Genomic DNA, 15,520 nt, shown 5'->3' on the forward strand with positions numbered 1-15,520 from the left:
ACATGTACTGCTGGTAAACCTGGTGTCCCCCATCCTATATTTGTGCATCTGGTTATTCCTGCCTAAGTGCAGAACCTTACATTTGTCCCTATTGAAATTCATTTTGTTAGCTTGTGCCCATTTCTCCAATCTGTTAATTCTGATTTTGTTTTCTGTGGCATTAGCTACCCCTCCCAGTTTGGTGTCATCTGCAAATCTGATGAGAATCCCCTGAATTCCTTCATCCAAGTCCTTTATAAAGATGTTGAACCAGAATGGGCCCAGGACAGAACCCTGTGGCACCTCACTTGTCACTTTTTTCCAGGATGATAAAGAACCATTAATGAGTACTCTTTGGGTTTGGAAAGTCAACCAGCTACAAATCCACCTAATAGTTACCTCGTTCAGCGCACATTTTACCAGCTTCCTCACAAGAATATCATAGGCGACTTTGTCAAAAGCCTTACTGAAATCAAGATACACTATGTCCACAGTAGTTTCCTGATCTACCAAGTTTGTAATTCCATCAAAAAAAGAAATCAGATTGGTCCAGCATGACTTATTTTTGAGAAACCCAAACTATTTCTGATGGCAAGTTAGGGCTACCACAGAAACACTGCAAAGAATACCAAAGCACAATAAGATATGTAATTTATGCTACATATTACAACAGTGGTGTGGGTAAGTCATCCTGCAGAGGCCATTTCCATTGTTACTGAGCAATATGGAGGAAAAGGCTTTGATGCACTCCATTCATCCCACTAAGTTCAATGGGGCTTAATTCCAGCAGTGACAGAGCTTCATGCTCCAGCACTGGGGGGCAGAGAGCAGGCGGAGGCGGAGGCGGAGCTGCCGTTCACCCTGGGGGCGTGGTACGCCGCCTGCAGCGGGGGGGACAGCTGCGGGATCGTGCTGCCGGGGGCAGTGAGCTCCCCCCGCACTACTCTTCCTCCGCTAATGAATTCTAGGTAAGTGTATATACTTCCTATAGGTACACTCCCATTGGACACAGTGGGGTTTACTTCTGAATAAACATGTATAGGATTGTGCATCAAGTTATATTGTTCAAAATGCCAGTTTAATCAAACAGGAAATTCTTACGGGTTTCCCAAGGATGGCGAAACAGGTGGGCTTAGATGTAAGAAAAACTCTGTCAGCTTCATCTTCATCATATATATCTACAAAGGGATAAGGTTGCTCGTCCTGTTGAGATGTCATCATTAAGCCTACATTAGGAGAAAAATGTGTTCATTATCAATATCACTATTACTTACAAGATAAACTGATTTACTGACAAGCCCTACATCACAATACCCTTTGGCAAAATCCAAGAGCGTAGTTAGGTTTCCCAGTCCAAACTGTTACAGATTGTTAGGTTTAAACTGTAAATTTGGATTGTTTTCAAAACTGTGAACCTTGAGTGCACAGGCAGAAAGTCGGTACAGTATAAGAAATGTAGTAGCATCTATGAAAAAGAAATCATGTGGTATTGTTAAGAAACCCCGACTACACAGCAGCATGAGAGAGTCTGGCTTCGGCCAGCACCGGATGAAACGATATGAGGAGCACTTACTGCGTGACTTGACCAAACTGTGTCCCTCTGCTGCTTTTTGGTGGCAGCCCACACTGAAGCGGCGCGCGATAGGCTACCACTGATCCGCCGAGATTGCTGTTTCCCGTCACCTTGGCGACCGCGACCAGCCTCGCCGTTCTCTTGGAACCGCCCCGCTCCCTTCGCCCAATCAACGAGCGCGATGAGGGCACGAGGCCGAGTAGTTTTTAAAAGGGCACCACCAACCGGTCTCTTCTCAGAGGGCCAACGGCCACGCTCAGCTGCCAGAGCGTTCGGCGGCTGGGTGAGCGGCAGTTGGAGACGCCTTCGAGAGTTTCGAAATTAACGGTTTCTCTGTAGCAGAACAGAGAGCCGTTGGGAGGAAAAATCGGAGCCTTTTCTGATCGTGTCGGCCCTTAACGGGGTTCGCCTACATGCTCTCAGGAGTAAGTGGCGCTGAACTCCGTGGTGCTAACTCCCAAGTACGCATGAGTACGATCGGCATCTGACGAAGCGGGTTGAATCCGCGAAACCTTACGCCCTAATAAATTTATTAGTCATTAAGGTGCCACGAGACTCTCTCTATTTTACGATCAGGCTGCAGCTACGCGAGACGAAATCCGCACCTTGTTGAATGTGTGAGTTCAACGGGCCTTGATCCCTAGGGAACAAAGAAGCGCGAGACCTGAAAGCCTCGCGCGTTTATTATGGCACCAGCTTTTGTGGCCTCCACACCATCAGAGGTATGGAGGGTTCTCGGTGAACAGCAAATCGCCTCACATACCCAGACCTCTGAGCCGAGGATAATACTTCAAGTATCTGAGGAAGACTCCAGTCCGCGAAAGCTGGTGCCATAATTGTGAGGCTCTTGTGACGGGCCAGGCACACCTGTCCTTTGGAGACAACAAATAACCTGCTGGTTATTTTTCTTAAAGGTGCCAACACGGCTCACCCTCTGGAAGTTGTGACCACGGAAGACTCCTAACGGAGTGTGCTTAGCACTGCAACCACCAATAAAGCGCTGGACAACACACACGGTCCACAAACGGCGCCCTTCTTCCACCGATAGCAGCGATATACGCAGTCCTGGCAGAATGGGCTTTGTTCCCGAACGTAAAATGGCGGCGGCAAAGGCAGTCACGTGAACTTGCGCTGCCTTCGGCTGTCACTCTCCTGCGACTGCGCAGGATGTAGGCGGGACGGGTTCCTTCCTGGTGTTTTGGAGAGCCCCCGTTCCTTCTACCTGTTACCCCCCTTAGCGAGGGGGCTGGTGGGGGGGGCTTCTTGCTGGTTCAGTGGAGCGAGAGGGGGAAAGAGTTCGGGGTTCATGGACTCCTCTATCCCCACTCGGTAACCTCGGGGTTTCTGGGAGCAGAGCTTCCCCCAAAAGAAGGAAGGGGCGCCCGAGAAGGGGTTCGCCGCTGACTGAGTGCGGCCCTCTCCCCTGCTGTCACCATGCCTGTGGCGGCTCCGATCATCAGCTCTGTGCAGAAGCTGGTGCTGTACGAGACTAGAGCTGTAAGTAACCCCCGCAGCGCCCGCTCTTCTCTCCCACTGCTTGACTGATGACTGGGAAGCTGTAAGTGCTGCGTTGGGAAGCGGGGAATGCCACTGGTGATGATCCAGCCTAAACCTTCTGAGCCCCAGTTTACAGCCTAATCCTATGGATGTTTACTCACGAGCCCCACTGTGCTCTCTAGGGCTTGCTCCCTGGACCAGGAGTGGGTAAACCTTGGCTCTCCAGATCTTGTTGGAGCTCCCATCAACCTTTGCCAGTGATAGGTGATGGATGATGGGAGCTGAATTCCAGTGACACCTAGAGGGCCACTAATGTTTCACCACTCCCCTAAGATGTGCTCATGGTTTAGAGGGGAGTGACTCCTAATGAACTGGATGGGATTTTTCTGAATAAACATGCATAGGAACAGACTGATAAGGGGCCATACTGTTTGGACCATAGAATAATCAAGCAACACTGTTGAGAGGGCAAAAACCTCAGAGCAGACCCCTACAACGGCCCAGTGATGGCTGAGCAATCTTAAAGGGTATGGAGTGTTGATTGCTGTAGAAGGGAATGAAGGGTTCTGGAAGAAGTTGTGGCTAGCTGAAATACTGAACAGAATCATTCCACACTTAGACTCTGCAAGTGGAATCTGCAACTATGTTAGTAAACAGAGTTAGGTGCTCATTTTGTTCAAAGAAATGAAACACCTCATAATTTTACCCAAATTGTAGGGTGAGGCTGCCCTGTCTGTAAAAAAGGTAAAGGTAAAGGGACCCCTGACCATTAGGTCCAGTTGTGACCGACTCTGGGGTTGCAGCACTCATCTTGCTTTATTGGCCGAGGGAGCCGGCGTACAGCTTCCAGGTCATGTGGCCAGCATGACTAAGCCGCTTCTGGCGAATCAGAGCAGCGCACGGAAATGCCGTTTACCTTCCTGCTGGAGCAGTACCTATTTATCTATTTGCACTTGATGTGCTTTCGAACCACTAGGTTGGCAGGAGCAGGGACCGAGCAACGGGAGCTCACCCCATCGCGGGGATTCTGTAGAAGGAGCTAAATATTGCTTGTTTGATGAAACATGGTCTCTTTGTTATGCCACATTGAAGTAGAGGTACTTCAATTCCTCAGCGCTGTGCCTTTGCCTCTTGCAAGCAGCCTGGTTACCAAATCTTAAATTTAGTATAATATGAGAAACTAAAAGATAATGTAATATGTTTACATGGATGCAAGTCCTACTGTGTTCTCAGTTAAATGTGTGTAGGATTCATTAATCTGTTGCCGATGTTTCTTGGCTTAGCTCAGTGTAGCAAAGCAGCAAAAAAGACCACGGGAGCCAAGTGACCACTAAATTTGGCTTAGCATGTTGTGTGATTCAGGCCTGTGACATTTACACTGTGACACACTTCTAGACATATTTGCTCAGATGCAAGTCAAACTGAGTTCACTGGGCTCTTTCAAATGAGCATGGATAGGATTGCTGCTTATTATGAATGGTGATAATTTATTATTGAAGAGTTACATTTACTGCTAGTCCTTTAATTCTGTCATCTATTAATTATATACTCGGATGTATGTTTTCTATTTTTTAAAAAAGTTTCATTTCTGCATAACATATATAGCCTCTAGTTTTATTGGCTGCCTATTTGTTTAATAAATAAATTTAAGGTGCTGGTGTTTATCAGTGAAGCCTTAAATGTCATTGGGCCGAAATACCAAAAGGATAGCCTCTCTCTCTGCTACCCCAGCTATGTCTTAAGATCTTCTGAGGTGGCTCTTGCTGTGTTTCACCATAGTAACACAAGAGAGAAACTTATTTGCAGTCGCACCTCATATGTGGAACACCCTCCCCTTAGAAGTCTGACTGGAAGCAACATGGCTATTATTTTCTTGCCAGATCAAGATGTATTTGTTTATTTAATTTCATAAAATTTATATACTGATTGTAAAAAGTGGTTTGCAAAAGGATTAAAATAGTAAAATCAAGAAAAGAAAAATATAACCCTACTTTAAAATACGTTAAAATACTGAAGCAGGTTAGCTGAACTTTCTAAGCATCTGCGTATGTTTGTTTAAACAGGAATGTTTTTAGCAGATGCCAAAAAGAGTACAGTGGTGCCTGCTTTATTTCAATAGGCAGGGAGTCCCAAGGTGTAGGTGCTGCCACACTAAATTACCAAGTTCTTACAAATACAGAATGGGTGTGATGGGGCACTTGTGGTAATACCAATGTATCTATTTGCCCAGACATTTAAAAAGGTTTTAAGGTAGTCATTGCGTAAATATGATTGCTCTAATTTTGACTGCCTTTTTATTTGTCTATGGCAGGTTTTTTTGTGTGGGTGTGTGTGTGCACATGCACACACTGTATATAATTTGATCTGTACCCTGCTCTAGTATCTGACAGATTATGGGTATTTTAAAGAGGTCCTCATCTTATCTCTCCTAAATTGTTTATCTGAATAGTATAGGCTTTGCCTGCATTTCAGAATTGCTCCTGATATCTCACCCCAAGACTTGTCTACACAGAATCCAACTGAGATTGTTCATAAGTTCATTAGACAATGGAGAATGTATGTTTCCAGGCTATATACATATCATAATAATCTTTATTTGCATCAGCCACTATCCATAGCAATAAAATAAAATAAAATACAATGTACTGAAACAGAGGTAAAAACTTAACTATATAAAATTACATTATGGAGGTTTACATCAATAATCAAATAACAGATCTTATTCTAATTGCCCCTGCTAAAATTTTTGCAGTTTTTGGCTATTTACATATATATTTCTCCTAAGGTAAAAAGATAAAGGACCCCTGGATGGTTAAGTCCAGTCAAAGGCAACTATGGGGTGCAGTGCTCATCTCGCTTCAGGCCAAGGGAGCCAGCGTTTGTCCACAGACAGCTTTCTGGGTCATGTGGCCAGCATGACTGAACCACTTCTGGCGCAACGGAATGCCGTGATGGAAGCCAGAGCATATGGAAATGCCATTTACCTTCCCACCGCAGCAGTACCTATTTATCTAGTTGCACTAGTGTGCTTTTGAAATGCTAGGTTGGCAGAATCTGGGACACAGCAACAGGAGCTCACCACCATCTTGCTGATTTGAACCACCAACCTTCCAAACAGCAAGCCCAAGAGAATCAGTGGTTTAGAAGACCACAGCACCACCTGTGTACCTTATAGTATTTCCCCTAACACAGCTTTAGGGTGATTATTTTCACTGGGAAACAACATAGGGAGAAAGAGTTTTTCAAAAACTTCCTAGCTCTTCATTCCTGATTGAGACCCACCCTACTGCTATTTACAAAATGGAAAAATACCTGTTGCAGATTTTCACCTTTTCTGGTTTGTGATAAGGAACTGTGCTTCCTGTCCAGTATTCTCTCTCTATGACAATAATATTTACAAAACACTTAGGCTATTTTACAACATGCAATAAATTGTAGCAGTTCATGGTATGTGCATTACATTATCAACCACAATAAAAATCAAGCCATGTTTTCCTTCAGAAGGTCAAATGTGGGGAAAGATAATATTACGAATGAATCAAAACAAATTTGGGTTCCTTAGAGGCATATTGAGAATTCAAGAGTCGTGAGGCATTTTTAAAAGGTAATGAAGGTGGAAAAGGACAAACAAATGGAAACCTTGAACTCTACAATGTGGAAATTTCCTTTTCGGTTTTCATTTGCCATGTATACATTGTATGTATGAGATTATTCCTATCTCTGCATTTCACTATATATTCCTAGAGCTTAGTACCACATTGTCTTTTCTGATTGGCAGCAGCTTTTTTTAAGAAGAGGCAGAGGTTTTCCTCAGCTTTTTGACACAAGATTTCTTCTTTAACTTGATATGCTAGGGTTTGAAGTATATACATTGAAAGCAGGGCCAATTGAACCTTTGGCTCTTCAGACGTTGTTGAACTATAACTCCCATCATAATTGATCATTGACCGCACTGGCTGGGCTTGAAAGGAAATGGAGTACAGCAGCATGTGGATGGTCACAGGTTTGCAGTACCTGATCTGCATCCTGTATTATGCCACTGAAGTGGTCCCTTTCTAGACCCTGTCTCCTCAACCTAGTCCATATTAGTCAAAACATTAGATGTTATCTTTTGCTTCCTAATCTGTTACGTTTACCAATGCAAATACTTATTTGTGTCAACATGCATAGGATCAGGCTGCATGGATGTCAGGTGGCTTTTTTTCTCTCCCCTCAGAATGATTTGAAGAGCTTGCAGAGCATAGTTAAAACATAAATCTTACAAGACAAAGGTGCCAGGCAGAAGCATTCATCTCCATTTCCCCTTTGTATTTATTTCAGTGGCTTTTATAGCCTTGGGGATTATAGAATGGGGAATTGTAATATACAACTGTACAATCTCTAAATCTTTTCTCATGAATGCTTAGTTTTGCATGAGGTGGCAGTGAACCTTTCCCTTTCAATCGGTTCAAATGGTTTTATAAAGCAACACATTCCCACTGTAGAAAAGGAAGTCTGTTTTAAATAATCACACTGTCAAGAGAAGTTCTCTCAAGTATATTTCAAATGTTTGCAAAGCAAGGCAAAGAGAGCCACTTGTAAATCTGAGATAATTATAGCAACTGCAAGCATCCTGGGGCTCCTTGCTTGTAAGCAAACTTTTGATTCCCCCTTTCCATTGCAGTGCTGTTGACCAGCTGCATGTTAACATCTATTTGGTTTGCAAAGAGCTTCTGACTCTCCACTGAATGTGGAAGGTGGTGCTTGCTGGAAGCTGTGTGTGTGTGTGTGTGTGTGTGTGTGTGTGTGGTGTGTGTGCAGAATGCCTATGGAGCTGAGGAGGAGGTTAATTGAGTGGAATGTGCTTAAGCACTTAGAAATAGTACTCTTGGAAGACAGAAACTTTTCCTTTCAATTTGGTGGAAAAGAGAGGATGAGTGTGAATTGCTCTTAATAAATAATATGTTGGGTTGATCCGCTCCTTTAGGCTTCAGCAATTGCTGAACTGCGTCTTGAAAGGTGGCTGGCAATTGCTGACTCATGTTGACAATAATTTTAGATGAAAGTAAAAATCTAAGGACACTGATTAGATTGGTGCATTATCATTACAGTTTTCTCTCTGTGATAGAAGGCTACATAACATTTATGCAGGATGCAGTACAGTATAGCTGTAAAGCAAACTATTGTGAGGGATATACAGTAGCTATTCCTTGATATGTCAGTATTTGATGTGCATGAAACATTAACAGAAATATTGTTTCTAAAGAGAAGGAAGTGTTGTGTATAACACAGTTGAAACCATTTATATATATGAAGAGTGTATTGCACATGATGCTTGCAGGATCTCTATGCTTCACTGAAGAGTCATTGGAATGTGACTGTTGTTACTGCTTTCCTTGGTCTCCTATCTTTATCTCCTTGCATGGAGATTAAGGCTGGAACTGGGTTGGGTTATGATCATGAGCTATGACAAAGGCAGGAAGCATTAAAAATAAGTAACATAGTAAATGCCATTTACTAAACATTTGGTGTGACAAAAATGGGGAATTTGGTATCTATCAAAGCTTGATTTGATGGAAATGCAGAGATAGGCAATTGCCCCCAATATACATATGTATTTACAAAAAATAACTGCAATTTGCTCTGGATATTTTAAAAGAGTAATTTGTAATGTGTACTTCAGATTGTTTTGTTCAGAAAAGGAACATTTGTTTGGTATCCTTGTGGTATTTTGCCTGGTTAAAGGTTGCCTGAAATAGTTGCCAAACATTTAAATATGCATTTCTCTCTTGAGTCGTTCTTCTAGAAAAACCTAGGTACTATGTAAAATTGTCTCCATTAAGATAACAGAGTAATTTTTATTATAGACAAGATAGAAGGGAAATGATTTACCATTTTATCCCATTACAGTATATTATAAAGACTTAGAATGTGTTTTAATATTTTCAAGTCTTTATTGGGATAAAAATCCAGCTGAACAAACATATAACAAAAAATATTATTTTGTTTCCGTGTTGTTTTTTAATTGTGCAGTCCCCAAGGCAGCTTGCAAGGAGATTAAAACAATTGATAATACTGTACTGTACAGTAAAATAAGAGCAAGGCTATGTGGGAGATCCGCTGTAGTGTGGGCAGACCTTCGCTCACATAGCATAACTTCATCTTCCTCTCCAGAATATCTGTGAAACTGGGGACCTTAAAGAGTAGATTTGGGGGGCATTCAGGGGGCTGGAGGACAGAGGGGGGAACCCACAAATCCTATTGCAGGGGTGGATTTTTGTTGACTGTTGGTGCTTCTGAAGCCTTGTGCATAGTGCTTTGCAAGTCCCAATGATCAGCTGATTGTTGTCACTTTGAAGACTATACCCACACAGCTTGATTTCAAACCATGCAAGCAAAAATGCTTCACCCAATGTCATTGTAGAATCAAGCCGACCTGTCAAATGTGGTGGGTGGGGCAGATAAGGATTTGCCTTGTCAGTCAGATCCAATTACTCACTGCTTGTGTGTGTGTGTGTGTGTTTATGGGATGGAATTTTGAAAACCGTGAGGTCAGAGGAAAGTGGAATGCAAAATGCACAGGCTGAAGCTTAAATGTATCTAAAATTGATACAGTCACTATTCACAAAGTAATGTTGATGTTAATACAAACATTCTGGCATTAGTAAGATAAATGATAGCTGAAGTGGGATATTGATTAAGGCCTAAATAAGGAGGCTCTAACCTGTGAAAGCTTGTGCTATAATAAGGTGCAACAAAACTCTTTGCCTATAGTTATGTTAAGTGTGGTTGTGTTGGTTTAATTAGCTTTGTATGAAATCTTATTTATTTTTTCTTCTTTTTACAAAGCGTTATTTTCTTGTTGGGAGCAATCATGCAGAAACCAAATATCGTGTCTTGAAAATTGATCGCACCGAACCAAAGGATTTAGTTGTTATTGATGACAGGGTGAGTACATCACAATTTGAGACATTATAGTAAGCAGTATTAATAATCAAATATTTTGAATTCAAGTGGAAATGAAGCTATTCAGATGGTCCCTTTCCTGATGTTTCATTTCAAAATATTGGTGCCTCTCATTTTATATTGTTTTCCAGTAGAGGGGCTGAACAGTAGTAAATGAATGGCTGTGGTGGGTGATTTTGTTGTGGTAACTAGGAACAACTTCTGAGCTTGGCTCATATCAAAATGTTCTGTTCCTATGACAGAAATGACTTCCTCCTATGGAAGATCTCTTCTGAAGAAAGAACACATTTAGGTACAACCTACAATGTCCTCTGAGAGAGAATTTGATTGCATATTTTTCTCCTGTGTCATAGAAAATGAAACTTGTAGGACTGAAGAAAATCCATCAGTTTTATCTCCAGTACTATAGTAAAAGAGATGGAAATTGATTAAGATATGCTTCCCCCCTCCCTCCGTGCTTATTTGTTGTGTGCCAAGTGGCTGTGAGACCCATTGCTTTTGATTTTTGTGTCAGCCTGATAATTCACAATTATCTCATTTTGCCAAGCACTAAGAAGGATATTATTACCCATTTTACTATACAATTTGTGCAGATAATAATAATAATAATAATAATAATAATAATAATAATGGAGAAAAATGATTGTTGGCATCCACCTGTTGATATACCCTCTTGAATGATCAAGTCATAAGAATGCATTTAGTGGTCTCTTATTTATTGCCTTGAGTGTGTGTGATGGAATGATTTCCTATGGAACCATTTAAATGATGAGTGCTCTGAGGCAACTTACCATCTGTGTGGATTTTTCTGGAATGATACTATGAGCAAGAACCATCAAAAACCTTACATCCTAGTTAAGGATTCTTCTTGAAAAATCCTCTCAAGTCACAATATTCAGCCCCAGTAGTGTCTCTAGTGTTATAGGACTCTTATCCAATGGATATTATTTCAGCTTTTTCTATCAGCATATTACAAAGTCCATCTCCCTCGTTGAGTCTTCAGTATTATTTAAATGAGTTGTTAACAACATAGCTTAAGATTTTTTGGAATGTTAATTAACCATAATTGAATCTATGTTTTTTAATGTGAAGAAAACACAAAACACTTTAGACTGGGGGCCTAAGCTGTATTTGAAATCAACCCACTTTGCTGCTATACATCTTGCAGCATCTGGTTTACAATTGGATTATGCTTTAAAAACATGAAAGGATGAGGAAAACTGCAATCAGTTCATTCGTTTTCCAACAAGACATAGAAACAGTCCTTTCTCTGTCTGTATATGCAATTATTCAGAGCAGTTTTTAAAGGAACATATTTTTATATGATTGCACATTCTCCATTTTAAGCATGTCTATACCCAACAAGAGGTGAGAGAGCTGCTTGGTCGCTTAGATCTGGGGAACAGGACAAAAATTGGACAGAAGGGCTCCTCTGGATTATCCCGCGCAGTCTCCGCTTTTGGTATAGTAGGTAAGGCACACCTTTTTATATATTTATTTATTATGAAGTGACTTGCATAAATTTGAATATTATCAGGTCTTTGTAAGTAGAGTTACCGTATTTTTCCGTGTATAACATGCCCCCATGTATGACGCCCCCTATTTTTGGGGACTCAAAATTAAGAAAATGGGGAGAGATTGCCTCCGTGTATAAGACTACCCCCCCTTCTTTAACATTATTTTTTAGTAAAAAAACCTAGTCTTATACACGGAAAAGTTCGGTAATTCATGAAACCAGACACAAAATCCCATAACTAAAAGGGAATTTGACCCTCAGTTTGAATAAAGGTTCCTCAACCCTGCAATAAAACTATAGACAATTCAAGAAAAACTGTAAAAGCAGCAAAGCATACTAAAATACCCTGTCTGTTAAAAGCTATTGTGCCTAAAAGTTAAAAAGCTAGACTTCAGCTGAATGTATTGTGTAGAGCAGGCATAGGCAAACTTGGCCCTCCAGATGTTTTGGGACTACAACACCCACCATGCCTGACCACTGGTCCTGTTAGCTAGGGATGATGGGAATTGTAGTCCCAAAAAATCTGGAGGGCCGAGTTTGCCTATGCCTGGTGTAGAGTATTTGCCATCTGAGGCACTACCACTGAAAAAAAAAACCTATCCCCAGGAACCACTTGTCTAAGTTTTGAAGGTGGGAATATCTGGACTAGAGTCTTTGACAAAGATCTTAAAAAGCAGGTAGGCTCATATGGGAACAGTGGTTCTTGTATTTGCTGTTGTTCCTGCACATACACACATGCAGCGTTGTTACAACATGCAAAATGTCTCTGAATATAGATAAGTAATTAAAGGCCAAATGCCAGAATCCATAGTTGATGAGTAGTTAAATGATTACTCCTAATAAAATTCAAAGAATGAAAAATTCACCTGGTCTCTGCATCAAATATTACCACTTGAGGTGGATGTGATATTTTCTTATTCTGCTAGGCAGGGGTTCTTTTCCCTGCAGTGATTGAAAAGTTTTTTCAATTTGAAGTTAATAACGACGAAGTGTAGACAAATCAGTCATTGTACAATCAGTCACGTCGCAGTATCAGACATTGATATGGGGTTTTTCGGTTTCCTTAGTTCACCCCGGCACTGACTTGATGAAATATCCGTCAAGAATCCAATAAATTATTATGTAAGGGAAAGAAAAGAAAATCAAAAGCCAGCAACCACTTTCAAAAGCACATTTTAATTTATATCCTTGAATAATTTAGTTTACAATTTAGAAGGAAATGCATGCTCATTTCATACAATTCTGTAAATTAAAGGAGATCCATTTGCACATGAGTTTTTTTTCTCCAACTGCAGTTTTCTGAGGTGTTAGGAAATACAACTTGAAATGGCATGTGCTTGGTTTTAGCCGTCTAGTACTATATTGAATAAAATGACAGAAGTTATTTCTTCTGTCTTTTACAGGCTTTGTCAGATTTTTAGAAGGATACTACATTGTGCTAATTACGAAGAGAAGAAAGATGGCAGATATTGGAGGACATGCAATGTATAAAATAGAAGATACAACTATGATATATATTCCAAATGACTCTGTACGAGTAACTCATCCTGATGAAGCAAGGTAAATTATCCTTTTTCTCTTTGAGATAACATAATCATACACAGAGGACAATGGTTAATAGCACAGTGGTATGCATGTCTACTCATAAGTTGGCATCCATGTGTCTTGGGAAACAATGGAGGAGTGGTTCTTTAGGGGTGAAGTCAATCCTTTGGAGAGTTACAGTGCCTGTAGAGACCAATAGGAGATGTTTCATAAAAGCTGGGGCTGATGAAGGTGGCCAGTTGTGCATCATGGTGTTTCTTCTCTCTGCGCTCATCTCAGCCATCATTCCTCCTCTGGTCATTGCTGTGGATACACAATCTAACTGTCTTCAGGCACTGTGGTAATCTTCAAGGGATTCCCACACAGTGGAGTTGATGTTGCCAGCCTTCAAGTCTTGTTGCAGACATCTTTGTAATGCAGAGTTAGTCTGCCAACAAGCCAGCTGCCTGAAGCCAGCTTCCCGTAGAGCATGTCCTTAGGGATTCTGCCATCTTCCTTTCTGTGGACATGAACAAGCCAGTGTTGCTGAGACAAGAGTGTAAACATGTTGGGAATGTAGGCTTGGGAGACTACATCTTTGTTTGAGACCCGTTCCTGCATTGTGATGCCCAAAATCTTCCTGATGCAGCCGATATGGAAGGCATTGAGGCGCTGCTTCTGGTGGGTGTAAGTTGCCCACATCTCACTACCATAAAGCAGCATGCTAACTATGCGATCCTGGTAGACCTTCATCTTGGTATTGGTTGTTAGCATCACATTCTCCTATACCCTTTTGGAGAGGTAAGCCACTGCTGTAGCTGCCTTACCAATACACTTGCCCAGCTCAGCATCAATGGAGAAGTTTCTGGTTATGGTGGAGCTCAGGTAGACAAAATCATCTACCACCTCAAATGTGTGGTCATGTGTGCTGATGCATCGCTATGGGTTAATAGCACAGTGGAGAAGGGTTAATAGCACAGTGGAGAAGGGTTAATAGCACAGTGGTGTGTGTGTCTATTTAGAAGTAACTCATTGAATTCAGTGGAACTTACCGTACTTTTCCATGTATTGGACAAGGGTTTTTTAAAAATTAAATTATGTTTAAAATTGGGGGTCGTCTTATACACGGATAGTGCATAGTGGGGTCATGGGATTGGTTGCTGCCGCGAACCGGAGATTGCCAGCAGCTATTGAGCATGTTATTGGTGGCTGCGGCAAGGGCTGGTGTTGATTGTCACTGATCAGCGGACAGAGGATATATGGCTTTTGTGACGCGTGCGAGTGTTGTCGTAGGTCATGCGGGTGAGCTCAACAACTCTGGGCAATCCTCCCCCAAAAAAGCTCAACAACTAAAAATTTCAACAACTATGGACAATCTCCCCACCATTTTCTTAATTTGGAGTCCCCCAAAATAGTGGGCGTCTTATACAAGGGGGCATGTTATACACGGAAAAATATGGTACTCCAGGTAAGTTTGTGTAGGATTGCTGCCTCATTTCCTTACCTTTCAGAGCACTGGTGGGAAACCTTTGGCCTACACTGTTTTGGCCAAGACTCATCACCTGACATCGTATGAAGTCTAGTATTGTGGCTTGTCTTTATACTGGTGCATTGTCATTAACTAAAGTTTTGGTGTTTCCTTCTCTTTCATGACTTTTTTTCCTAGGGTATGTACAGCTATCATATGCTCTCCTGGCATCTTCATTCTTATAGAGAGGATATAGTTTTGAGCTCACAAACCAATATAAGAAATATTCAAAACATGTTCAGAGCTAATGAGAATGACTCTTTGACTGATAGGATGTTTCATTGTTGGTGGAGGGGCTAAAGTATTGGGGCTATAACAAAACGCACCCTTGCTTTATGAGAATATTGTCTTACTGTGTCTTTAGATACCTTCGAATATTTCAGAACGTGGACCTGTCTAGTAACTTTTATTTCAGGTATGTTTTTCATTTCAAATGATTATTAGAATGTTGAAATTGGTTCTTAATTATGGAACATCCAAGAATTCCTTCTCCATTATCTCTCTCACAATCCTGCGGAAGGATAAAGATGTCTGAAGCATTTCCATTTAGAAACACTCACAGGCAACTTATTTGTTGAAACAGAATGTGCTTGTTGCCTACCACTGTCCAGGTCCTAGGATCCTTCTGTTCTCTTTTGTGAAATTCAAGTCAAGTCAAGTAACCTTTATTGGCATCACATAGGAACATTCAGATACTTACTTGGCAGGGGAGACACCTTGATCATATGTGAAATTGTCCCAGCCATTCTTGTCTTTGGCTCCTTTTACCTGGTTGCCATTAAGTCCCCTTGATCACTTTTTCATGTAATTTGACCCCTGCAGTGGTGAAGGTAGAAGTTCCAAGGATCAGTGGGCACAATTGACCGCTTACAAAGCTAATGATGGATGAACCCTTCCATCTCAGTTTTTAGAAAGGGCCTCAGCTAAAACAAGTTATTTTTCTCCATGAAATCTGAAA

General features: G+C 41.4%; 2 protein-coding genes across 9 annotated transcripts in view; one reads left to right on the forward strand and one right to left on the reverse strand.

Moving 5' to 3' along the window:
• The window catches only part of AK9 (adenylate kinase 9), a 74,598-nt gene extending 71,988 nt beyond the window's left edge, over positions 1-2,610 (reverse strand). For 4 of the 6 annotated variants that reach the window (XM_083608490.1, XM_083608488.1, XM_083608487.1 and 1 more), the window contains exons 1-2: positions 1,553-1,691; positions 1,081-1,205 (exon numbers count right to left, since the gene is read on the reverse strand). In XM_083608490.1, the coding sequence (XP_083464616.1) occupies positions 1,081-1,200 (120 nt within the window). In that variant the 5' untranslated portion in view covers positions 1,201-1,205; positions 1,553-1,691. Of the gene's footprint in view, positions 1-1,080; positions 1,206-1,552; positions 1,692-2,483 lie in introns of those variants that run through there. The other 2 variants (XM_083608489.1, XM_083608486.1) reach the window with 1 other exon arrangement.
• FIG4 (FIG4 phosphoinositide 5-phosphatase) overlaps positions 1,910-15,520 on the forward strand; it is a 58,540-nt gene continuing 44,929 nt past the window's right edge. The window contains exons 1-5 of one of the 3 annotated variants that reach the window (XM_083608526.1): positions 1,910-1,977; positions 9,878-9,976; positions 11,342-11,465; positions 12,914-13,070; positions 14,927-14,977. In XM_083608526.1, the coding sequence (XP_083464652.1) occupies positions 1,966-1,977; positions 9,878-9,976; positions 11,342-11,465; positions 12,914-13,070; positions 14,927-14,977 (443 nt within the window). In that variant the 5' untranslated portion in view covers positions 1,910-1,965. Of the gene's footprint in view, positions 2,014-2,799; positions 3,050-9,877; positions 9,977-11,341; positions 11,466-12,913; positions 13,071-14,926; positions 14,978-15,520 lie in introns of those variants that run through there. The other 2 variants (XM_083608525.1, XM_083608524.1) reach the window with 2 other exon arrangements.

The sequence above is a fragment of the Podarcis filfolensis genome, assembly GCF_964270895.1.
Source record: "Podarcis filfolensis genome assembly, chromosome: 3".
NCBI classification, from domain to species: Eukaryota; Metazoa; Chordata; class Lepidosauria; order Squamata; family Lacertidae; genus Podarcis; species Podarcis filfolensis.